The following is a 23,894-nucleotide window of genomic DNA, read 5'->3' as shown; positions in this document are numbered from 1 at the left end:
GACCTGTTTCTGTAAAAGCCAAACTGAATGCTTTGGAAAGACTAGACAAAGGTAGGTTGCAGTAAAAAAAAAAAAAAAAAAAAAAAAAAAGGAATAAATACAACCACTCAATGCTTACCATGGCTCATTCTTAAATAAAAGTCTGTAGCAAATCAATGTACATTTGAATGCTTCATATGGAAAGTAAAATTAGGCTCTATCTTAATGATTCTCTGCTTTAGGCTTAAATATAAATACCAATTGTCCCTGTCAAGTGTGTCAGGTAAGAGGGTTTCTACCATATTTCTGCATTTTCTGTCTATAGCTATCTATGGGCTTTTTTTCTGGTAGGAGATGTGCATGGTGGAGCCGGCACTGTGGCATAGCAGGTAAAGCTGCTGTCTGCAGTACTGGCATCCCATATGGACTCCACTTTAAGTTTTGGCTGCTCCACTTCTGACTGAGCTTCCTGCTAATGTGCCTGGGAAAGCAGTGGAAGTTGGCCCAAGTACTCGGGTCCCTGCATCCCCATGGGAGACCTGGAAGAAGCTCCTGGCTCATAGCTTCAGATTGTGACCGTGGCAGCCATTTGGGAAGTGAACCAACAGATGGAAGACTTCTCTGAAACTCTGCCTTTCAAATAAAATAAAGAAAAATCTTTTTAAAAAGATGTACATGGCGCTATATCACCTCCCACATCCCTCTGCAGGGAATCAGGAAGGGCAGGCCTGAAGAGTGAGGAAGACCAGAGAGGGACCCTGACTGCCCCACTCAGCCTGTGTGTCCGTGGGAAGCCACCATGCCCTTCCAGACTCAGTTTCCTCACCTGCAAAATGGGAATGTGAATAGTCAAGAAGCTCCTCTACTGAGGAATCCAAGGAAAAGGAGCTGCTATCGATAAGCACATCTCTGATTCCTCCCATCCCTCAGTCTTCAAGGACCACGTAGCTGAAGTCCTGTTAATGCTCTTCCCCCATAGGTCTTAGAGCCTCCGTGTTCACCACTTCCATAGCTACCACCCCAGGCCAAGCCTCCATCCTTTCTAGCTTGGCCCCTACAGTGCCTTTCAGCTGGGCTCCCCGATTCTCCAGTTGCTTGGTCTCTGGCTCCATCTAGAATGTAGAATGTTCATCCCCCCCACCCTGCTACCCACCAGGCAATAGCCACCTTGGACTTCTTCCTATTCTTCAAATCATTGCACGTATTCCTGCCTTAGGATTTCTATGGCTATAGATCCTGCTGCCCACAACTCCCCTTATTGCAGACATGTCATCGAATCTTAGCATTCAGATCACCTCCTGCAGGGCTAGTGCCAGTCAGCCATCAAGTCCCACCCCCTCAGTGCCCTCGAAACACACCCAAGCCCTCCCTTTAACTTCACCTCTGTTGTCTTCACAGTGGTTGTCACCACCCAAATCCTCATTGTCTATGCACCCCACCCCACCATTAGAACACACATTCTAGGTCAAGGGCATATTTCTCCACTGGTCACCACTGTTACCCAAGCGCCTAGAACAGCGCTTGTACTCCAAACTCACAGAAGCTCAATGAGGTGCGGTTGACCAGATGAACACCCTAACACAACACCCTTTCTCCCTCCAACATCTCCTGACTTCCCCTTTTCCTTTCAGTTGCAGCTCAAGCATCACAGACTCCTGGGAAACAAGCCTTGTCCGCCCCACCGCCAGGCACGTGCCCACTCCCTCTGCTGCACTGTTCTCAGCCGTTCTTTCTATCCACGTCACCGACCTGTCCGAGAGCTCTGTGAGGCCAAAGTTTACACTGCAGCCTTGCAACCCCACTGCATGCACGTCATGCGTGCACCCATTCCCTACACGTCTTGCTTCCCTGCCTTTCCCAACCGCTAGATATGAAAGAGTCGTTCTCTCCCGCCCTGTTCTCTACGTGGGCAGCCTTGGTAGCACTGATCGCCATCTGGAATCAGGCCATCTCCACGGATTGATCAATTTGCTCTGCTCATCCGTTGTCTGCCCCCCACACTGCATTCCCAGCATGTAGAACAGCGGCAGAGGCATAGTAGGTCCACAGCAAAGATCTGTTTACCAATGGCTCACTGTGCCTGTCTGTCAGGTGTAGGAATAATTGATTGATTAGCCACCATGAACACAATCGATCCTGGGGTGTCCAAAGAGCCAGCAGAGCCAATGCAATGCCCACAATTGTTACTCATGTTTTCCAAAACAAGACTGTGGGCATGATTCACAAATCTCCCATTCTGAAAGAAGCGCTAAGGAGAACGAAAGCAAGAAGAGATTTGGCTAATGAGCAGCATGTGTCCTGAACGGCCTCAGGGCACCCAGCATCTGAAGGACTGATTGGCTACTTCTTCTGTTTGGTATCAAGAATGCAGACAGGAGCAGTGGATCTCTCAGCAGCTCTAGTAATTGTATTTCAATTAGTCCAAGTAGAAACAGGGCTACAGATAATTGCCCGGAAGCTCAGTTTTCATCAGCGGTCACATTGCATTGTGCATACATATTGGCACGCAGAGGCTGGAGGGCGAGGTGACATTCAGAAAACAAGTTTCAAAGGCAAATTCCAAGAAGAGTATAGGGCATTTAACAGCCCCTCTCCAAGAGGGAGCCCTCGGGCTTCTCAACCTAGGCCGACCTGGGAGGTCAGGGTGGCATCTTCCACATAATGTGTAAATAACATCGGCCACATGAAGCCGCCCTGGGCCCACAGCACTGCCAAATACAAGTTGGGCAAGGCGGCAGCCACAGGCACAGTGAAAGTGGAGACAGCCTGAGACAGCCAGTAGGGCCAGTAGAACCAAAGCCAGGTCGGGGCTGCCAGCAAGGAGCCCCCCCAAAAATAACGTCTCATTAAGATGGCCTGGCTAGAACAGGAGAACTCCAGTGGGGGGGATGCAAAGAGGGTACCAGGGTACGGGCCCCAGAAGCACACCCACTGCACCGTGCTCCTCCTTTGGACAGGATTGAAGAAACAAGAAGTTGTGGGTTTGTGTTTTCTCTATGTAATGAGAAAGACAGGCCTGTCAACGATGCCTACACATTTACATCTGGGTGACGTGCGTGGTGCCACATCACACGCTGGGCTAGACAATGAAGTGCCTTCACAGTACCAATGCCTGCCCTCCCCCCCAGGACCGGCATTTCATCCGACTTGGACTGGGAATGTTTAAGTCTCCCTTAGAACTTTCCTGTGAAGCCAGTGTGAGAACCGCTGCACCAGCACAGGCTCAGTTGGGCAGGCTCTGAAGCCACGGCCACTCCTCCCAGGGACCCCCTCACTCACTGCCAGGACCCTCAGAACTATTTGTAAAGCAAAGAGGAAGGAGAAGGAGCCCTTGCAAACACCTGTCTCCAGAAGCCCCCCTGGAATATACCATATTTGTCTGTATAAGTCTTGTTGAAGCCCCTAGGGTTTTTTTTTTTTTTATGAATTATTTTATTGATTTGAAAGAGTTACAGAGAAGTGGAGCCAGAGAAAGAGGTCTTCCATGCCACTGGGTCACTCTCTAAATGACCGCAGTGGCCACAGCTGAGCTGATCTGAAGTCAGGAGCCAGGAGCTTCTTCCGGGTCTCCTATGCGAGTGCAGGGGCCCAAGGAGTTGGGCCATCTTCCACTGCTCTCCCAGGCCATAGCAGAGAGCTGGATCAGAAGCAGAGCAGCTAGAACTTGAACCAGTACCCATATGGGATGCTGTCACTGCAGGTGGCGCTTCAACCTGCTGTGTCACAGCACCGGCCCCGGGCCCTAGGGTCTTCTGTTAGGCTAGTCCTCTGGGACTAGTCCCTTGCTCCCACGCTCATTCCAAATATCCACACAGCACCTTCTGCAGGCCCAACCCTCTTATTCTCATAGAGACAGAGAAGAAACCACAAAATGTAACAAATAGAATCATTTCATAAGATGAAAGGTGCAAGACACAGATAAAGCGGGGTGATGTGACACTGGAAGACAGGTCTGATTAATGAAATAACATCTGAGCCGAGTCCTGAACACGAAGCAGCCAGCCACGTGAAGGTCCCAGGAAGAGCAAGTGCAAAGCCCCCCTGCGGGCACCTCAGAGCCCCATGGCCTTGGACGTGGACACCTTCCAATCCAAGTCTGCTACACCTTCAAAAGCCGCCTCCTGTGAGAAGCTTCCCACAGGCAGCCCTTCCGGCTTCTGACCACCCTACCTCACCTCCTGTGCCTATGAATACGCATGGGAAATTGCAGTGGGCTAAAGGCCTAAGTCCTAATCTCTGCTCTCCGTCTCTGCTCTCCGTCTCCCGAGCAGCAAGCGGGAATGTGCACTGTGTCCTAGCGCCTGCTGTGTCACCAGATGCCGGTCTCCTCCCATGGCATCATCACCGCTTCAGGGCACAGTCCCTGACTTCTCCCAGCACAGAGCTAGGCATTCATTCAGAAGCCCTGCACACAGCAGTTTACAGGGGGCGGTGAGCAGGTTGTCAATAAGTGCGTGTTTGAATAAAGCACTAATTAGCAAGCCTCGCCTCCAAACCACACAGCCTTCCTTGCACTTGGCGCTATCGTTATCTTCATCTTAGAGATGGGGAAACCAAGGCACAGGGGAGGCCTCGCACCCGCCCCAGGTCGCACAACTGGGATGTAAACCCAGGGCAGTCTGGTACCAGAGGTACTTCACGGCGTGACGTGGCCTCATGAAAACCAGCGCTCCGTATTCCTATGCTTGCCATGACAATACAGACACAAAAAGTTCTAAGAGAATGAATAGAAGTGGCCTGATTCATGGACTGAGTTGGCACCCAAGCCAGAGCAGGCATTCATGGCTGTGGGTGCCAAGGACTCTGGGCTCTCCGCTCGGCCGTGCCCCTTTCTGAAAGGTCAGAGTTCTGGTCGGGATTCAGGTGAAGATCAGGTGATCACTGTGCTCTCCTGTCTCAGTGCTGCCAGGAAGCTCTTGGCAACAGGCAGAATGTCTAATTACACGGCCAGTGGGCAGGCCAGGGCACACTCATTCATTTACCGTAATGTTTTCTGTCTCTCCTTCTCTCTGTTGACACTGCCTGGTGAGATAGGAAAGAACAGGGGCAGGAAGCTGACCTTTAGCTAACACCCTGAGCACGTCAACCTCTTCCCTCGGACAGGCCTACAGAGGGCTGCAGATGCATAGTAAAACACAATAATTAGCAGATAGAAATACAGGACATGCACCCGAACTTGAATTTCAGATGAGAAGATTTTTAGTGTAAGTACAGCATATTTCAAAACTTCATGGAGGGGCCGGCGCCACGGCTCAACAGGCTAATCCTCTGTCTAGCGGCGCCGGCACACCAGGTTCTAGTCCCGGTCGGGGTGCCGGATTCTGTCCCGGTTGCCCCTCTTCCAGGCCAGCTCTCTGCTATGGCTCGGGAGTGCAGTGGAGGATGGCCCAAGTGCTTGGGCCCAGGAGAAGCACCTGGCTCCTGCCATTGGATCAGCGCGGTGCGCCGGCCACAGCGCGCCAGCCGTGGCGGCCATTGGAGGGTGAACCAACGACAAAAGGAAGACCTTTCTCTCTGTCTCTCTCTCTCACTGTCCACTCTGCCTGTCAAAAAAAAAAAAAAAAAAACAACTTCATGGAGAATGGAATTAAAAGATAATGTGTATTTTCCACTCATCTTTTGAAACACCCTCAGATGTCTGGTCCAATATTGGGATCAAACTTTTCCTACAAATCCTGGCTTAATGAAACGCACCCCAGAGGAAAATCAGCACTCACCACCACACTGAATAAAAAGTGCTCACAGGTACCTGAGAAGTAAAAGGCAGTTTTGGTTGAACTCAGGCCTGTCTAAAGACAACTTCTCTTTAACAACTGGAAATGGAAAGTTCTAGACTCTCATACATTTAAAAAATGATCACTGTGAAGCATTGATTTGTAGTTTGTTACATAAACCTTTTCTCTTTACTTTTTAAAAAAATTTAAGTTATTTTCATCTTAATTGAAAGGCAGAAAGAGACAGACAGGCCTGTCTTCCATCCACTGGTTCACTCTCCAAATGGTCACAATAGCCAGGACTGGGCCAGGCCAAAGCCAGAAGCCCAGAACTCCATCTTGGGCTCCCAACATGGGTGTGGCAGGGACCCAAGTAGGTGACCCATCACCTGCCGCCTCTCAGAGTGTACATTAGCAGGAAGCTGGACCAGGGACTGGAGCCAGACTCAGATCCAGGCAGTCTGATAGGGATGCAGGTGTCCCAGCTGGTATCTTAACCATTGTTCCAAATGCCAGTCCCTGGCTCACGGTTAATAAGCAAATTTGCTGAAGGAAACCTGGCCCCCTGGGTATCTGTGGCTCTCTCTTCTCTCCAGGCTCCCGAGAGCGCTGTCCTCTCCACAGACGGTCCATAGCTCTCCTCCAGGTGTCCTGCTTGGGCCACACACGGCTCCTACTCAGGAGCTGCAACTACAGAAGGGACCCTTTCCACCGAGCCTCCCCCATCTGGAACAGGAGAAAAGGAAAGAAGCCGGCAGCCAAGTCAGTTAAACCCAGCAAGATTCCTCTTAGGAATGATAATGGGAGAGATAAAAAGAGAGTGGTTTTGCAAGCAAAAATAACTTGGCTGAGCAAGAGGAGAAATGGAGATGGGGAGATAGCTGGGCGGTGGGAGTGGGAGGGGAGCAGAGGCCAGCGAGACAACACATGAAGAGGGTTTGTGGGGAAAGGGCAAGTGGGGAGAGGCCGCCACTTCTAAATCAGACATCAGAGGACACACCAGGGGGAAGGCAAACGTGTGCGGAGGTCCTCGGACAACCTCAGCCCTGGTGGCGGAGCCAGCAAGTCGGTCTTCAACAAACAGCCATCGCAGCCAGCCCTGGATCTGCTGGGTGCCTGTCCCACATGTCCCTTCTCAGACCCCCAGCAGCTCCTCTGACAAGCTCATCCCAAGGCTGGAACATTTTCCTTTCCTAAGGGCAGTCTGCGCTTTAACCACAGTTTCTGGAACAAGCCCTTCCCTTCTCGCCTGCGCTATCCTTCCCCACACATTAAACTCATTATGTGCCCTACTCAGAGGCCTGGGTAGCTCCGCCGCAGAGGAGCGGGCTGGGGAATGGCCTGGCAGAGATGGAATCTCCATGTGTCTCCCCGGATACACTGTGGGCAGCAAACACAGCAAGGGTCCGTCAGTCTGGTGCCTCCCCCATACGGCATTCTACTCTTGCAGCCACCAATGGAGAAAGTTCTCTGTCGGACACTGGTGTTGAAGAAAACCCTGGAGATGACAACAGAAAGAGTGTGCACATCTCCCAGGAGGAACAGCAGATTCCTGATTGCCATGATTTCTCCCAACGTTGTGCAATGCCTCTGGGCGACGGACAACGCACTGGGTGTTGTGAAGAGTTTACATAGTAGACTCCGCGACCTCCAGCTCACGTCTGAAACTCCACAGCCTGTACCGGCCTGCCCGTTGGAATGGAAAACATAAGCAGATACTCTCTCTTCCCTTACCCAAAGCCCTGGGCACTTTGGCAGGCTTTCCTAGGAATGGAGGTTACCAAACCAACTGTGTTTGCCTTTGCCCACTCCCTGCCACCTTTTGATTATTCAGGTGTCACAGTAACTTAAGCAATGACAAAGGAGGCCTTCATCCACCCAAGGGGCCCCTGAGTCCCCGGCAGGGTCTGAGGGCCGACTCTCAAGGACTGGATGACGCTGGTGCTCTGATACACAATACTGACCCTGTAGGCAGGAGCATCTTCTTCCCACCCCAGGTCACCAGGAATGGGGAACACTCAGCACACCCCCCAGAAAAACTGGATAACAACCTCATAGCAGAATCTGGGAGCCACATGAGTAACGACAAAGCAGATGCAGTCGGCTTGAGAGAAACAATGTGACCTTTGTCTCAGGGAAGACAGGAGATCCAATTCTCTGAAGGTCACTAAGGAGAAATTCCATTTCTTCCGCTCCTCCGGCTTGACTCAGAGAACAGACCGAGCTTAAAAGTGGCCAACTATTTTACTACTAGCATCTTCTTTATTTGAGAGACAGAAAGAGTGCCCAACCATTGGTTCACTCCCCCAAAGGCCTGCAATGGCTTGGAGTGCTGGGAACCAGGAACCAAATCCAGGTCTTCCACGTGGGTGGCAGGCACCCAACTGCTTGAGCCATTCTCCACTGCCTTAGCTGGAAGCTGGAATCGGGAATACAGCCAGGACTCAAACCCAGGCACTCCAATACCGGATGTGGGCATCCCAAGTAGTGTTGTAACCACGAGGCCAAATGCCAGCCCCAGCTACCGGCATCTTTCATGGCAGCCAGAGTACAGCACTACACATACACACACCCAGCACAGAGGCTGTAACTATCAAGTTAGCAACAGGGCAAGATGTGAGAGATGGTGGAGACTTTCGGCATCCCAGAAGGCGCATTGGAGTTGGCATAAATAAAGTTTTGGAAACTGGGGAAAAAGGGAAGCGATTGTTAAGGGTATTTTCTGAGTGGTTGGGAGTTGCAGGTTTGCAGGCCCTGAAGAGAAAAGAAAATCACACCTCAGTGTAGCAGGTGCAAACTCCCCGGATGTCCCTGGGCTCGGAGCTAGGCAATAGGAAGAACAATCAGCCCTCCTCCAGCTATAGACATATGAGGGACGCTCATGGAGCGTGCCAGGGCTACCGCAGCTCCAACCCTATTGTCTGTGGTGGTGCCGCACCGTCACCAGGGCTGGGCGCATCTTCTCGTTGGAAGATGAGCAAATAAAGAACAAAAGGCAGCCAAGGGGGAAAATACCATAGGACAAAGAAAGAGAGCATCGTTTTGAAAACCCAAGCAATTCTTCAAAGATGCATTTCATAAAATAACTTGATGGCTACAATTGGAGTTTTAAACTCTGGATTTTCTTTCCCAAGACTAGAAAGTAGGAAGAAAGAAAGAAACATAGTCCAGATTCCTTTTCTTAGTTTAACAGCAAGGAGCCAAAAAATGTTCTTTCACTCCGATTTTTGATCGTGAGCAAAAGACAGATTAAAGATATTTTTGGCAAAATGTAAAAGAGAACCACTAATAAAGATGTAAACAGTCTGGAAAGAGAGCCAGAAAGCTCCCTGCAGTTCTCCGCCCTTACTGATAGCGGCAGAGGGACAAGGCTCATGCGTGCCCTCGGGGAACCACCATCTAGTTAGAAGAGAGAAAGGGAAACACAGGGTTAAAATTCAGAGCTGTCAAAGATACAGCTCTCCTTCCCGGAGGACCCAGGATTAACAGCGGGTGTGGAGGGGGGACTTCCCTGGAGAACACAGGACTCTTAAATTACTTATCTGTCCTCCCTATCACACTGTGAGCCCCTCACGGACAGAGAGCTCCCCTGTCTCTTGCTGGGTGCACAGACAGGTGAAGATGGTTGACCTTCAGTTAATCACTTCCCTGCCTTGCTCTGTTGCCATTTCTCCAAGGGACACTAACTAACCGGACTCCAAAGGCAGTGGAGTTCACCCTCCCAGTGAGACCCGCTGCCTTCCCTGTAGCAGGTGACACACCTGCCACCATCAGGGCACGCTGTGGGGTCCGCTCTCCCGTCACCCCCAGAGCTGACACAGGAGCAGAGGGATGCGTGCTCGCTGTACCCTCTCCTCCTTTCCCGTTGGATGGGGAGTCCAGACACCTGATCGCCGGCCTGCAAAGATGCAGGTCAGGCTTGAGTTTGCAATGTGCTCGCCGCCCTGACTGACGTCACCTCTGCCCGCCCCAGGGGAGAGAGCTGGTGAGCAGAGGACCGTGGGGCAAAGAGCGGGGAATGAGGCCACTGGCCCAGAAACAGGAGCATCAGGCTTTCGCTCCTGCAGGACGGTCGTCATGGCAACCCCAGGACTCCAGGCACAGGCTCCCTTTCTGCCATTGTCTGCAATACAAAGTCTCCCTTCAGCTTGCCTGGCCTGAACTGGCGAGAAAACGCTCCCAGTGCAAGAACCACAGCCCCGGCTGGCCCGGCTCTCACATGCAGTGGCCTTCAGGGTCCCCACAGACACCCACCCAGCCCATGCCCAAAGCCCTTATAAGAAACGGCACAGTAGCTGCATGTCACCTCCTCCGAGCCTCCAGATTCTTATAACGCTTAATGCAATGCAATAATGCATTATTTGGGGAATAATGAGGAGAAAGATAGCCAGCCTGTGTCCAGGACGGATGCAACTTCTTTTTCGGAACAGCTGCCGGCCACAGTTGGTTGAGTCCCCGGATGCAGAACCACAGACACGGAGCCATCCGCACAGGACAAGGTTTAAACCACAGTGCTAGAGGCAGGTTCCTGCGGACTGCTCCCCCTGCCCAGGCTGGGAACAGGGAACGCTCTGCTGTGACAGGGAGCAGGCGTCAGTGAGGGCAGCCCCGCAGGGCCTCCTGGGCCTGTTTGTTCTTGCCACACAGCGCCTCGGGGCCGCCACCGCCCAGGTTCCTACTGCAGAAGGCTCAGACAGGGCGCGCAGCCCCCGGGGTGTGAGAAGGGCCGGGTGCGTGTGCTGGAGCACATTTTGTGGACTCCTGGTTGTTGTCAAACCTGGGGCTGACCCAAAGCCACTTGCACGAGCCGCAGGAATCCAGGCCCCGTGCACCCAGACGGGAAAGCAAGCCCCGGTGCCGTGTGATGTCAACCCACAATGCCATCAGGAGAACCGCGGCTCTCGGAACTGACTCAGAGGACAGAATAATACACGGCCGCAGCTGGCAGCCCGAGCGCACGTCCTCTGTGCCTGGCTTCAGGCCAGAGATGGGCAGGAGCTCTCGGGAGGGCACATCACCCAGCCCAGGCTCTCAAAGGAGAGCACACCTCAGGGCGCAGACTGCAGGGCTGGGGCTGGAAGGGGCAGGGCTGACTCCTGCACCGCAGGTGAAGGAATGAGCACAGAGAGGGGCAGTGACTTGTCTAAGGACACGCAGCCAGTTCACGGCAGACTCCTCCTAGAATCCAGGATGCCTGCAGGAAGAGATCACCAGGAGGCCAGCAAGGAAACAGGGCACAGGAGAGCAACACCTGGCGGAATCCAATTTCAGAGTCACAAGGAAACACTAACCGCGCCAGCCACTACACCGAGTGCCTCATGCCTGTGGCAAGGACGGTTATCCCCACGTAACAGATGAGGGCACTGAGGCTGGAGGACATGGGTAACTTTCCTGGGACCACACAGATCCTGAGCAGAAAGTGCCAAGATTACCCCCCAGCCCTTCTGCGCCCAGTGTCTGTGCCTTCATCGCTATGCCACTGGCTTCCATCCAGAGGAAGGCTAAGGAGCTGAGTGTGCATGTGGATTTTATTTTTTTAGAGATTTACTTTATTTATTTTTGAAAGACAGAGTCACAGAGAGAGGTGGAGACAGAGAGAAAGGTCTTCCATCCGCTGGATCACTCCCCAGATGGCCGCAACTACCGGAGCTGTGCCAATCCGAAGCCAGGAGCCAGGAGCCTCTTCCAGGTCTCCCACGTGGGTGCAGGGCCCAAGCACTTGGGCCATCCTCCACTGCCTTCCCTGGCCACAGCAGAGAGCTGGATCAGAAGAGGAGCAGTTGGGACTAGAACCGGCATCCACATGGGATGCCCGCGCCTCAGGCCAGGTGCTTTAACCCGCTGTGCCACAGCGCCAGCCCTGCACGTGGATTTTAGATGGCCACACGCTCAGACCCTAAACTACCATGAAAGCTGAGACAAAATAAAATAAAATGCTTTGAGAGAAATAGACTTGTGAACAGGCTGGTTCAGTTCCAGGGAGGCAGTGGAGTCATTTTTGGAGGGGGCTCGGGATTGTGTGTGTTTCTGATACGAGGAACACACCAAGACTCTGTCTTTAGCCGACTTTGATGGTGGAAGCAGAGTTGTTCTCGTGGGCCAGGTCAACAGAATAGGGCCTGTTTCTTCTAAACATGAGAAACCTAATGATTTGCTCAACCCCTGGCAGTGCTGGATCACAGAGGTCTAATTAGCTAGGGGGACGGGGGGATCCAAGATCCCTGCCAGTGACATCACTGTGTAAGTTCACACACACCCCCCCCGCCACCGAGATCCCGACCTCCCACCCCCAGGTCCGCCCCCTTGGCTCACTCACTAACTGGAGGAGGAATGATGCGGGTCTTTTGGTGTAACGAGGAATCCATCTTCCCTGATGCTGACTCCAAGGCCAAGAATGAAGGCACCCGCTTTGGAGTTGGAAGGACCGCAGTTCATTCCCAACCGGAACTTAACTCTTACTCCAGGGCATGAAGCAACTGTTTTGCTTTTCCCCTGATCCTGTTCCTGGATTTGATTCAATGAGGAAGGCTCTGGGGCCCCATTTGCTCTGCACCGTGCACACCAAGCTGTGTGTGGCGACTCGGCCCATGCAGCAGACAGGGGCATGGGTCCACGACCAAAGCTCCCTCTCTTTCCGCACTCTCCCGTCTGCCACAGCTCAGTGCAGGAACCAAGCAGGCCAGGCACCAGGCTGGGTGCTGGGGATAGGATGAAGATGATGTCAGGGTTCCTGCTGTCCAGAGAGAGGCAGGCAGGGGGACGCCACGGCAATGACGCATGAGGCAGGGAGCATTAGAAGTACACAGAGGCTTGGGAACAGGTCAGAGCATGAGAAATTCATCATCCCTGAGGCTCCAGAAGACTTCCAGGGAAGCCGATAAACAAGGGACTTCAAAAAGTCCCTGGAAATGGAGTGAAAACAAGAGTTTCTTTTGGTGCAAAAAGTTTGAAATCTGTGTGAGGTTTTTTTTTTCCACAATGCATAATAAATCCACGAACTTTTCGAAGATTCTTCCTACGAAATAAATCCTAAAGGCTGAAGAGGAGCAGTGAAAAGAAAAGGCGGGCCAGCACCGCGGCTCACTAGGCTAATCCTCCGCCTTGCGGCGCCGGCACACCGGGTTCTAGTCCCAGTCGGGGCGCCGGATTCTGTCCCGGTTGCCCCTCTTCCAGGCCAGCTCTCTGCTGTGGCCCAGGAGTGCAGTGGAGGATGGCCCAAGTGCTTGGGCCCTGCACCCCATGGGAGACCAGGAGAAGCACCTGGCTCCTGCCATCGGATCAGCGCGGTGCGCCGGCCACAGCGCGCTGGCCACGGCAGCCATTGGAGGGTGAACCAATGGCAAAAAGGAAGACCTTTCTCTCTGTCTCTCTCTCACACTGTCCACTCTGCCTGTCAAAAAAAAAAAAAAAAAAAAAAAGGCAAAGGGAAAGGCACAAGGAGAGGCTAAAGGTAGAACAGGTGTCCAGTGCTTCCAGGACCTCGGCCGCTGGCCTGTGTCATCAGCACCAGCCCTGACACCAGCACCACAGCCCCCCATCTCCTGCTCCTCGCTTGCACCTCCATGGGGCTCCTTGGCTCAGGCCTGCAGCTCCTAATTCTGCCCTCCAGGCCCCAAGCCCCAGGGAGAGATTTCGGATACACTTCCCGGACCTGACTTTCTGAAGTCTCTGGGGACATGATCCACCCCTATGGCCTGCAGCTGTTGGGGAGAGCGATCCTAAAGGCCAGCCCAGCCCAGCCCAGCCTCCCGAGCAAGGACCAGAGGCAAACACGCATCTGCCAGTTGTCTCACGGAGCCAGAATAAAGATATGTGAGTGGAAGACCACATGTTCTGGGCTCCTGCAGGCCAGGGGTGCCCTCCAAGGGCACAATATGGTGGACTAGAAAACGCTGAGCTGCCTTGCCACTGGTTACTGCACTGGTGAGACAGGTAGCTGTAGTGGAGGGAGAGAGACTCGCAGCATGGACCATGCTGCAATGGTCTGAACAGGACTTAGGCAGGAGTCAGGCTTCCCTGCCACTCATGGCTGGAGAAATCATGGCCCACCCTGGAGGCAGCAGCAGGACAGACCCCCAGCGATCATGGCCCACCCTGAAGGCAGGAGCAGGACAGACCCCGAGTCCCCTTACTCTTCCTCGTGGGTCTCAAGCCCTCCATTGTGGCTCTGATTCTTAGAACTAGAGGCTGCCTCTCCTACCCCATCGCCAATGTTTTCTCACCAGCCCCTTCCTCTGCTTTCTCTTCTCTCCCTCTCTCCATCTCCCCCTCTCCTTTTCCTCCACCTCCTCCTCCTCCTCCTCTTCTCTTTCTCTCTGGAGCAACATGTCTTGCAGAAGCCAGCCTGTTGTAAGAAAACAGACAAGTCAAACAGGAAAGGAAGACGGTTTGAAAAACTGGCTGGAGAGCAATCAGCAGGTACTGGGGAGAGGCAGGTGTAACAGAGGAACACAGCCACCTTAACACAGACGCTCCCAGGTTAAGCAGGCCCAAGAAAGGCCTTTCACCAAAAAAAAAAAAAAAAAAAGCATTTAAACACAACATCTGTCACAATTCCGTCACCTTGGAGTCTGTCCATGATCCTACTAGGCAGCTGGTGGCAAACAGAGATCCACGGAGCAGCACCCGTGGGCCAGTGATCTGCCTTCCCTGGGACCACTGCCACCCTCTGCAGGGCTCAGCACCACGTCCAGTGGCTGCCTCCCCGCAGGGCACAGCAATCTGTTTACAGACATCTAGAATTCCCAGGCACTTTCAGGACAAGGGACTCAGGGAGGTTCCAAGTGGGCAGCAGGGCCTGCTCTGAGAGAGGCCGTTGCTCCTGGTCTATTTATGCCGATGTAAACACTCGCCAAGGAAACAAGGCGTGTGGGCATGCGCCGGCCCTGCAGGTCCCGGAGCTACTGCAAAAGGCAACTGGGAAGTCACATGTCGTAACAGTGGAAAGTACATACGCAACTATTCTTAGCCCTGGAATGTATACACTGTCTGCCTGCCCAGCGGCCCTCGCACAGACCTCCAGAAAACTGTGAAAGTGCCCTCAGCATAAACAATCCAGAAGTCTCCCAGGACAGATCAGGTGCCACAGAAGCCGAGGTCTGGGGGTTTGTGCTTTCGCCTGGCGCTCGAGGTGAAAACTCTCAGGGGAAACGAGGCAGACCCGGCGGCCACGGTGGATGTCACTCCACCGACACAAGGTAAACACCCCTGGTGTCCAGCTCTCTGCAGGTTGCACTGCCAGAGCGCAGTGAGAGAGCCAGGGTCTCCTGGCCAGTCTTTTGCTTTTAAGTTCTTCTGTTTTGAAGACAAAACCCCCCAAAGACTCTATGAAGTCAAGTTTGTGAATATCTCAATTTATTGCTCAGGTCCCCTTTTATCCCTCATTTCACTGAGCAGAGGGCCACACCCCCAGCATGTCATCCTCGGGGAGTGACTAACACGCAGAAAGAGGCTTTCTGATAGGTTTGCTAACCAGCAGACATGCTGGGGACCTGTGCAAAGGCTCACACGCTCCCGCTGCACGAAGCCACAGCTGCTGCCTTGCTTCCGCTGACAGCCAACTAACTTCCAACAGCTTGCAGGTTCCGGTCCCACCCCCACCTTGGATTAGCTGAAGATACCCTAACAATCTCCCCCACCAAATAAAAAGGTGTCCAATTTGAGGTCTGGGGTGTGGGCAGCCTCCCTTTTTAATCTTCACAATGTGCCATCCAGGTGGTACCTGCTGGCATCCTGATAGATGGACACAGGTGCACTGGGTCTTGGAGGCCCCAGCCCATGTCGCCGAGAGGGACTTCACTCGGGCTCCCTCTTGGGGTTTCTGCCCCCTCTCTGTAGGATGGACGAGGAGTCTCCAGACGGGCTGCTCTTCAAAGACCCTGACTTCTCCTCCGACTTGTTGAGGCAACTCGATGGCTTCCGACAAAACGGGATCCTGACGGACGTGAGCATCTGTGCCGGGGCCCAGGAGGTCCTCTGCCACCGAAATGTGCTGGCCTCCAGCAGCCCCTACTTTAGGGCCATGTTCTGCAGCCACTTCCGGGAGAGCAGTGAGGCCAAGGTTCAGCTGAAAGGCATCGACTGGCCGACCCTGGAACAGATCATAGCGTATGTGTACACCGGGCAGGTGCACATCGCGGCTGAGAACGTCCTGCCCTTGATGGAGGCGGCCTCGATGCTACAGTACCCCAAGCTGTTTGAGGCCTGCTCCTCGTACCTGCAGAGCCAGCTGGCCCCTGGCAACTGCCTGGGCATGATCAGACTCTCGGAGATCCTGAGCTGCGAGACCCTCAAGAAGAGAGCCAGGGAGGTGGCCTTGACCTCGTTCCCGGAGGTGGCCAAGTCGGCTGACCTGAAGGAGCTCTGTGCCCTGGAGTTGAGAGACTACCTTGGAGATGATGGGCTCTGCGGGGAGGAGGAAAAGGTGTTTGAGGCCCTCATGGTCTGGATCAAACACGACCTGCAGAACCGGAAACGCTACATACAGGAGCTGTTCGCGCAGGTCCGGCTTCAGTACGTGCACCCAGCCTTCTTCCACCACTTCATCGCCAACGACGACCTCCTGCAGTCCTCGCCCGCGTGCCAGACCATCCTGGAGACGGCCAAGACGCAGATGTTTTCTCTGCACGGCACCAGTGCTGCAGGCTGCAGAGCCCTGGGCCACGTGCCCCCTAGAAACTCTTACCAGGATTTCCTCATCCTCTTGGGTGGGAGGAAAGATAACCAGCAGACCACCAGGGACGTCCTGCTGTACGACAGCCAGACCCGCCAATGGCACAGCCTTGCGAAACTCCCCACCCGGCTGTACAAGCCCTCGGCTGTGGCCTTGCACCGCAGCGTCTATGTCCTCGGGGGCATGGCCGTCAGTGCAGGCAAGAGCGTGGTCAGTCACAACGTCTACGTCTTCTCCCTGAAACTCAATCAGTGGCGGCTGGCGGAGCCCATGCTGGTGGGCCGCTACTCCCACAGAAGCACCGCTCACAGGAACTTTATCTTCTGCATCGGGGGCATTGGAGACGGACAGGAGCTCCTGGGCTCCATGGAGAGGTACGACAGCCTCTGCAACGCCTGGGAGAGCATGGCTAGCATGCCGGTGGCGGTTCTGCACCCCGCCGTTGCTGTGAAAGACCAAAGACTCTACCTCTTCGGGGGAGAGGACATCATGCAGAACCCTGTGCGTCTCATCCAGGTAAATGGCCCTTCCCATGTCCAAGAGCATGAGTGTGTTTGCAATGCATACATGCACACACACGTGTGTGTATATATACATGTACCACATATATGCACACACATACCAATATACATGCCTACACAAGCATGCACATACTTATGCCAACATGCATGTGATGCACATACATGCATTGCACAACAGTTTTGTATGTGCAACACACATGCATACATACATGCATGCACACACACAAACACACTTGTCATTTACAGGGACAGGAAGGCCAGAGAGAAAAAAATTTTTTTCAATTTAAGAGTTCTTTTCCATAAGACTAATACATACAAAGTTATATCAAATCTAACCTCTATCCACCAAGAGTTTATCTTTATTTGAGAGGGGAAAAAAAACTTATGTACAAATCCAAACTAAAACCTATTGAATGTCACACAGTGAAGTCTTCTAGGAATTTGGCAAATGCCCCAACCCAAGTCCATGAAGTCTTAGAAGAAGATTCCCACATGTGGTGTATACCTGTTGTCAAATCCACTTTAACCTGACCTCAGATCCACGAAGTCAATAGTCTCTTGTCATTTATGACAGTTCACAGAAATGGGATTAACCATTTATTTTGCTGCAAAAAAAATTGCAAATCCATGCATCTAAGGAGTCTTCCAAAAGTTCATGAAAATGCATATTATTAAAAAAAAACCCTCTGCATGAATTTCAAAATTGTTTATAGTTGACAAAGTCTCTAGAAGATTCTGAGGAGCAGCCAGGTCTTGGAGAACCTCAGATTCAATAGCAGGTGGATATTTAACAACGCTCTCTGAGAAGTGGGATCTGTAAAGCCAAACTAGAATATTCAAAAACCCCTCTCCTACTTTATGCAAGTTTCTTGGCATCTCTGCCATTCATGCAAGGATATGAAAAACTTGAACAATGAGCTTTTCTTTGCAGATCATTGGGAAGACCCCTGAGATGCACACGTTGGTTTATGGGAGTTATATTGAGCACCAGCCACCGTGACAGCCCTGGGGACACAAAAGGGAACAGTGAATTACACGTAACCCTAACAGCTTATGAGACTATGGCAATTCTCCACTGACTAGGGAGGGCTGCTCTGGGAGGGGAAGAGGGAACCAGGGTTCTGGAGCCCTGTGAGGTTGGCATAAGCCGACCTGAGCAGAGAGGCAGCAGAGGGGAGATGGCAGGTGAGGAGGGAGAAGGGCAGGGGGATGCTGAGATGGCACGTGATGGAGGGGTCCGGCATGGGCTGAGATGCAGAAGGTTCTTTGCCACCTGAAGAGGTGGGAGAAGCATTCTCGGGTGAGGAAACCACTTCCACAAAGGTCCTGAGGCACACAGCAGGCCCAGCCTGTTGCCTCCAGGAACTGAAAGTCTGGTGATGTAGTTGCAACATGGAGCCAGGACGAGGAAGGGGCTGTGCCCAGAGCCAGCTGCAGGAGGGGAATAGGTGTCAGCCCCTTCCAGGCTACCCTGAGCAACCTCCTGCTCCAGCCTGCTGCCCTTGAACCCTTCCTGTACAACTTCTGGAACGTTCTTGGGGGATGGTATTTGTGGAGAGGTGCCTGGGCTGGCAGTGCTCTCCAGGGCTTGGGAAGGAACTGGGCTGGTGGTCGCCCGCGAGTTAAGTGGAGGGACCGCACTAAAGGCTGCCAGCAGGGTGGGTGAGGTCATGGGATCCACATTTGCAGTTCTTTCTGGAAGTCTCACAGGGGGCTGGAGGGGCCTCAGCAGGCAGAACAGGGCTGGGGGTGGGAAGGGGGTGTTGGGAGACCCTTCCCCAGGGCCAGCGAGCCAGGATGAGGGCTCAGGCGGGCACCAGTGGATTTTCTCCTGCCTCCTGCTTCACTTTTCCATCTCGGCCTTTCAGCTCCTCCCTCGCTGGCGAGGCAGACTCGTAGCCTCCCTGAACCACTTAGTGCTGCTAACCCTACCCATTTCCTTGAGCAACAAGAGCGTAGCTCTGCCTCCCTCTGAGTCCAGTCCTGACAGCACAGTGTAACAAAATGTTCCTGTGTGAAGCTCCCGCCCCTTCCTCCTTTGGACTGTTTTTCAAAATAGAGTTGACAAAGAGGCTGAAGAGTTCACTTTACCAGGCTACCATTAACATCCTAAAAATAAAATGCCAAGTTTCAAAAAGCTACCAGCCAGCCTATGAAGAAATGCACAGCACAATCACACAAGTGTTGCAAAGCCAAAAAAAATATTAAAATTCTGAGTGACCCTTTTACACTGCAGCAGCGGGAAGAGGGAACCGGATGAAAGTAGTGTTTTGGATGCTTTTCTTATCCACATGGCGCTAGCTTTGAAATGAAGATTTTTCTCTTTCAAATAGAGTTAGAAATAATTGCTGATACTTAGTGGGCAGGTTGGATGCTCAGGCATAGGCTGGGAGGTTTCTTTGGCTCATGCATCTGCATACGTGCAGCCTTTGACGAATCATGCCACAAGGCACTATGCAAATGACATGCGTACGTGTCCCTTTGGACCTGGCCACCTTCCTACCTCCGTTTCTGGATGGCATTAAGCAAAGCCATCGTCACAACAAAGTATCACTTCCTCCACCGGTCAAAACCCATCTTTTGTTATCCTTGCCCCAGCCTCCCTAGGGTATTACAAGGATGGTGAGCCAATGTTTAATCTATTTTGGAAAACATACCCAAAGTTGATAGAGAACAGAAGGCCAGGAGGCAATTACTCACTCACGGAAAATGCAACCAGTGTTTGCTTTTCTTCCAAGGCTTCCACTTTCTGAAGACTTTGTCACCTGCCTACATTCAGATGAAACCACGCGGCTCTAAAGGCAGAGTGATAGCCCCTGTCTCTAGCACTTGGTCTTCTCCAAGCTTTCCCAACCTGAAGGACTGACAGAGACCTGGACAGGACCCCCTTGCCACCAGGAAAGACCACGCTCCTGCGTGCCCAGGCAGAACCACCAGGCTGAGGCATGGGGGGCACTGACTGTGGGCGTGGCCACTCCCACTCTAGCATCCACTCTAACCATAGGACCCTGAGCATGTCACTCAAGCTCTCATGAACCTCAGAGGTCTAATCTGGAAAATGGGGGGCAGGAAGGAATAAGTAATAAGGATGGCTGTGAAGCTCAAATTGAGTAGAAATACGAAAAGGAAATGAGGGCAGAACAGGAAAACTCACTCCAGGGAGTCAGGATTTGATCCACTGCTCCAGAGCACGGCAGGGGCCGCCCTCCCTTCTTTAGCCTGCCTTCCTTCTCTCACACGTCAGTTTTTCTAGAATCCTAATGACATTCAGACATGAACTGTTCAAAGTCTTCCCCACGTCACCCCAGATTTATTCTTAGCTCTATGAATATATCAGAACATTTAGAAATTTTAATATGAGCTAGAAATAAAAAATGATTGGGACAATCACTAGTGTTCTGAATATCAAAGTTGTTCTACTTCTCATTAAAAGAAAAACCTATTCCAGGCAATGTAAGCAAAACACACACACACACACACACACACACACACACTTCAGTGCAGAAAGTTTGATATATCCTACAGAAGTGCAACCACTAAGCCCTTGGTGTCTCGTGCAGACTGATTTCTAATAATCTTCTTTCTCCTATCTATTAATATTCAGTAATACTAATAGCTATGGCTTAACTGGAAAGAAAAAACTCACTCCTTGTTCACCTTCTTAATTACTCCTTCTGTATTTTTCAAACCTTCCAACAGAAGTAAAAAGTCACAGGTCCCACCACACAGTGGGGTGCATGGGTTCACAATGATACATTGTATCCTGTAGAAAGAACTAAGAGAGGAGCTGGCAGGTTCCAGACATGAAGGCAGGGAAATGAAAAGGCTAATTGCCTTGTTTGATCGGCTGGCTCTATACATATATGGGTTGCAATTTTGCACTCTACCCCATGAAAATGTATGCATTTTACACCCCAAAATGTGCTTTTGAATGCAGTTCCCTGGATCTATTTCTCCCACAGGTTTATCACATTTCCAGAAACACGTGGTTCAAAATGGAGACCAGGATGATCAAGAACGTGTGTGCCCCGGCAGTGGTGCTGGGGGAGCGGATCGTCATTGTGGGAGGTGAGTGTGAACAGACAGCCGGGCGACTCCTGGGACAATGGCTCTCTGACAGACAGGTGCACAGCCAACCCGAGAAAGCCCTCTCCTTACCCAGAACCATCTCCCTGTCTTTCTGTACAGAAGGGACAAAGTCATGCCTACTTCCTAGAGTTATGACAATAAAGCATACTGCTGTGGCTCGAGCTCTTAGCATACCGCAGACACACAGCAACAGAAAACTATCTGCTGTTGTTGCTAACACTGGCCACTGACAGATCTGTAACATCAGCTACCAATACTAATAATACTGGCTACGAACACACTGGTACCGTTGGCTATCAGGATCAATAACACTGACTACTACTGGATTTCTCTGTAACTGCAACACAGTGCTGTGGTTTAAAGGACTGGTTTTGGCATCAGATAGATCTGGGTTCAATTCCTGACTCTTCCACTAACTGGCTATATGCTCTTTGGCACGTTACTAGGCTTTCTTTGCCTCAGTTTGCCATCAGTAAAATGGGGGTCCTCTAAGTACCCACCAGATAGGGCTACTGTGGCCACCTATTTCTGATTTCCAAAAGGAAGACTTCTTCCTCTGGGTTGTTCCAGCTTTTGGACAGGAGTATGAGAGGGAGAAAAACCAGTGAGGCTGAGAAAGCTACTAGAACTGAGAGGTCGCTCCTAATCTAAAGGTGGTTGATATGTGGCCTTAACTTGGGGTGAAGGATGCAGGAGCCAGGCTCAGCCAGATCTGGGCCCCAACCCCAGCTTTGCCACATACCACGCCATGGCAGCGTAGCTCAGCGGCCCACGCTGTAGCTGAGGATTGCCGCAGCCTCAGGGCAGGGCAGGGGAGGGAGCTGGCTGCATCCCAGTTGGATGTGGAGGGGACTGGGAAGTAGAAGGGACCAGCTAACCTCCCAGCCCAGACGAGCAACACTGAACTGCCCGTGCGCCGTTGCGTTTTCAGGCTACACAAGGAGGATTCTTGCTTATGACCCTCAGTCTAACAAATTCGCCAAATGCGCGGACATGAAAGACCGGAGGATGCACCACGGGGCCACGGTGATGGGGAACAAGCTGTACGTGACGGGCGGGCGGCGGCTGACCAGCGACTGCAACATCGAGGACTCCGCCTCCTTTGACTGCTACGATCCCGAAACAGACACGTGGACGTCCCAGGGACAGCTGCCTCACACACTCTTTGACCACGCCTGCCTCACTCTGCAGTGCCTGCCCCACACAGCCTCCAGAAGCCTCCTGTCTTAGTCAAGATGCTTCCTGTCGCAAGGGACAGAAACCCAGCTCCACAGGGCTTCGCCCTACAGGGATTCAGGGAGAGTCCACAGGACTAGACCTGGAGCCCCGGACCCACACATACTGATGCCACAGACACACACCTCGCCTGGGCCCCGCTTCTTCCTTAGTCTGCCTCCTCTCCTTCTGCCTCTATTTCTCTCTCTCTGAGCCTGTCTCTGCCTTCCCCTCTCTCTGCCTCTTTGTCTCTGCCTCTTTGTCTCTGCCTCCCCACCTTCTCTCCATTAGGCTTCAGTCTCTAACAAGCATCTTCACCCACACAGTGTGCGGACAACGACCCCTGGGAAATCCAGATTGACGTGCTGTAGCTTTGCATCTTCAGGAGCAAACTTGACCCTTACCCACATAGTCACAAAAAATAAACAAATAATGCCGACGGGCCCTTTCTGAACCCCATCCCTACCTCTGGAGCCAACACTGTGGCCAGTTATTTTCCCACTGTAAGATGGGTCCCGGACCACATCCCCCTGGGCAGAGATGTGTGAACTGTTGTGGATAACGGCCCATCTGAACTGCAGGTAATGGGATAGCAGCAGTTCCCCAAACCAAGAAATTCTGGGCTAACAAGAAACGTATCTGCCCAGGGCTCCACTGCTAAGGATCCCTGGGAGCGCTTAGGACAGGTGGCAGCGTGAGAAATGGCCGTGGCTGTATCTCGCCACGTTCTGTGGATGGACTACCTTGCAATGCCAGGAAACGTGCACTGAACATTGAGAATCTAGTGTTTAGAAAGCAGTCCTGCCCTGCCAGAATAAAGATTGCTTCTGGTGCCAAACGATGTTTTCCTCCAGCCTCTGGGGAACCATAAACCTGCAGAATTAATCAGGATTTTCATTTTGGTAAATGTTATGAGAATTGCTCTTCAGGGGAAAGCGAACAGATTCCTCAGAAATTGCAGCAAGCATTGCCCTCCAGGCGCCAGCCCTGACTGTCCCCAGAGCCCCCTTTCCCCTCAAGCCCCTCCCAAACTGGGGAGTCAGCACTACCCACAGGTACCATCACCTGGAAAGAGGTTTGAACAGGGGGCCAAGCTCCCCTGCAAACAGATGCATGGGGAGTCTCACAGGTGGGGCCCAGGACTCTGCATTTTGGGACTGCTTCCCCAGATGATGGTAATGTGCCATCAGGGTAGAGTCACCATCCTGGTCAGCTGGGGCACTGAGAACCTTCCTCGCTGGTACCACTCCCATCCCGCCTTGGCCATGCCCAGCAGTGTAGGCCAAGTCCTTGCCCATGGACAGCAGCACGTGGCATGGGTCTTGCCGCCCAGAGTGGCCCCCACAATGCTGCCTGCCTCCCCACCCAGCTCTCCAGGTCTGTGCTGTGCTCCTCTTTTCTGCCCAGCTTGTGTTCTTCGTGCTCTGGTTTCTCTTACTGGGGTTGGGAGGCGTGGGGGAGGTGAGCTGCACCCTGCTGCCCAGACCCCTTGGCTAAGGTTCTGCCTGCACTGTCAGCCCCTGCTCCTCAGCCTGCACGCTGTCCTCTCTTCTCTATGACCCCTCACTCTTCAGTTTCTCAATCCCCCGCCTGCCTGAAAGTGAGCCTGACAAAGCAACCGATGATCCCAACAGTGCTACCATCTGCAGCCCATTTTCTTTCCTACTTGACTGGCATGCGATTTCTGACCCCTCCACTCTCCCT

The 23,894-nt window shown here is 52.5% G+C and overlaps 1 protein-coding gene and 1 long non-coding RNA gene across 6 annotated transcripts in view; one reads left to right on the top strand and one right to left on the bottom strand.

The window, feature by feature from the left end:
* The window catches only part of LOC103348125 (uncharacterized), a 168,660-nt gene that overhangs the window by 40,169 nt on the left and 104,597 nt on the right, over positions 1 to 23,894 (bottom strand). For 3 of the 5 annotated variants that reach the window (XR_016236576.1, XR_011389321.1, XR_011389323.1), the window contains one exon: positions 15,031 to 17,891. The exons of 1 other annotated variant lie outside the window; for it this stretch is intronic. This is a non-coding gene — a long non-coding RNA (uncharacterized LOC103348125). One more of the 5 variants, XR_016236580.1, reaches the window with a different exon arrangement.
* Positions 15,532 to 23,028, top strand: KLHL38 (kelch like family member 38). Its single transcript, XM_002710609.6, has 3 exons — positions 15,532 to 16,881; positions 20,849 to 20,954; positions 21,907 to 23,028. The coding sequence occupies exons 1-3, from the start codon at positions 15,532 to 15,534 to the stop codon at positions 22,203 to 22,205; spliced, it is 1,755 nt and encodes a 584-aa protein (XP_002710655.1). The 3' UTR covers positions 22,206 to 23,028.

The sequence above is a fragment of the Oryctolagus cuniculus genome, chromosome 6 (genome assembly GCF_051225735.1).
Source record: "Oryctolagus cuniculus isolate XC-2025 breed Fujian yellow rabbit chromosome 6, ASM5122573v1, whole genome shotgun sequence".
Taxonomy (NCBI): Eukaryota; Metazoa; Chordata; class Mammalia; order Lagomorpha; family Leporidae; genus Oryctolagus; species Oryctolagus cuniculus.
This window is presented reverse-complemented; position numbering and strand designations above follow the sequence as displayed.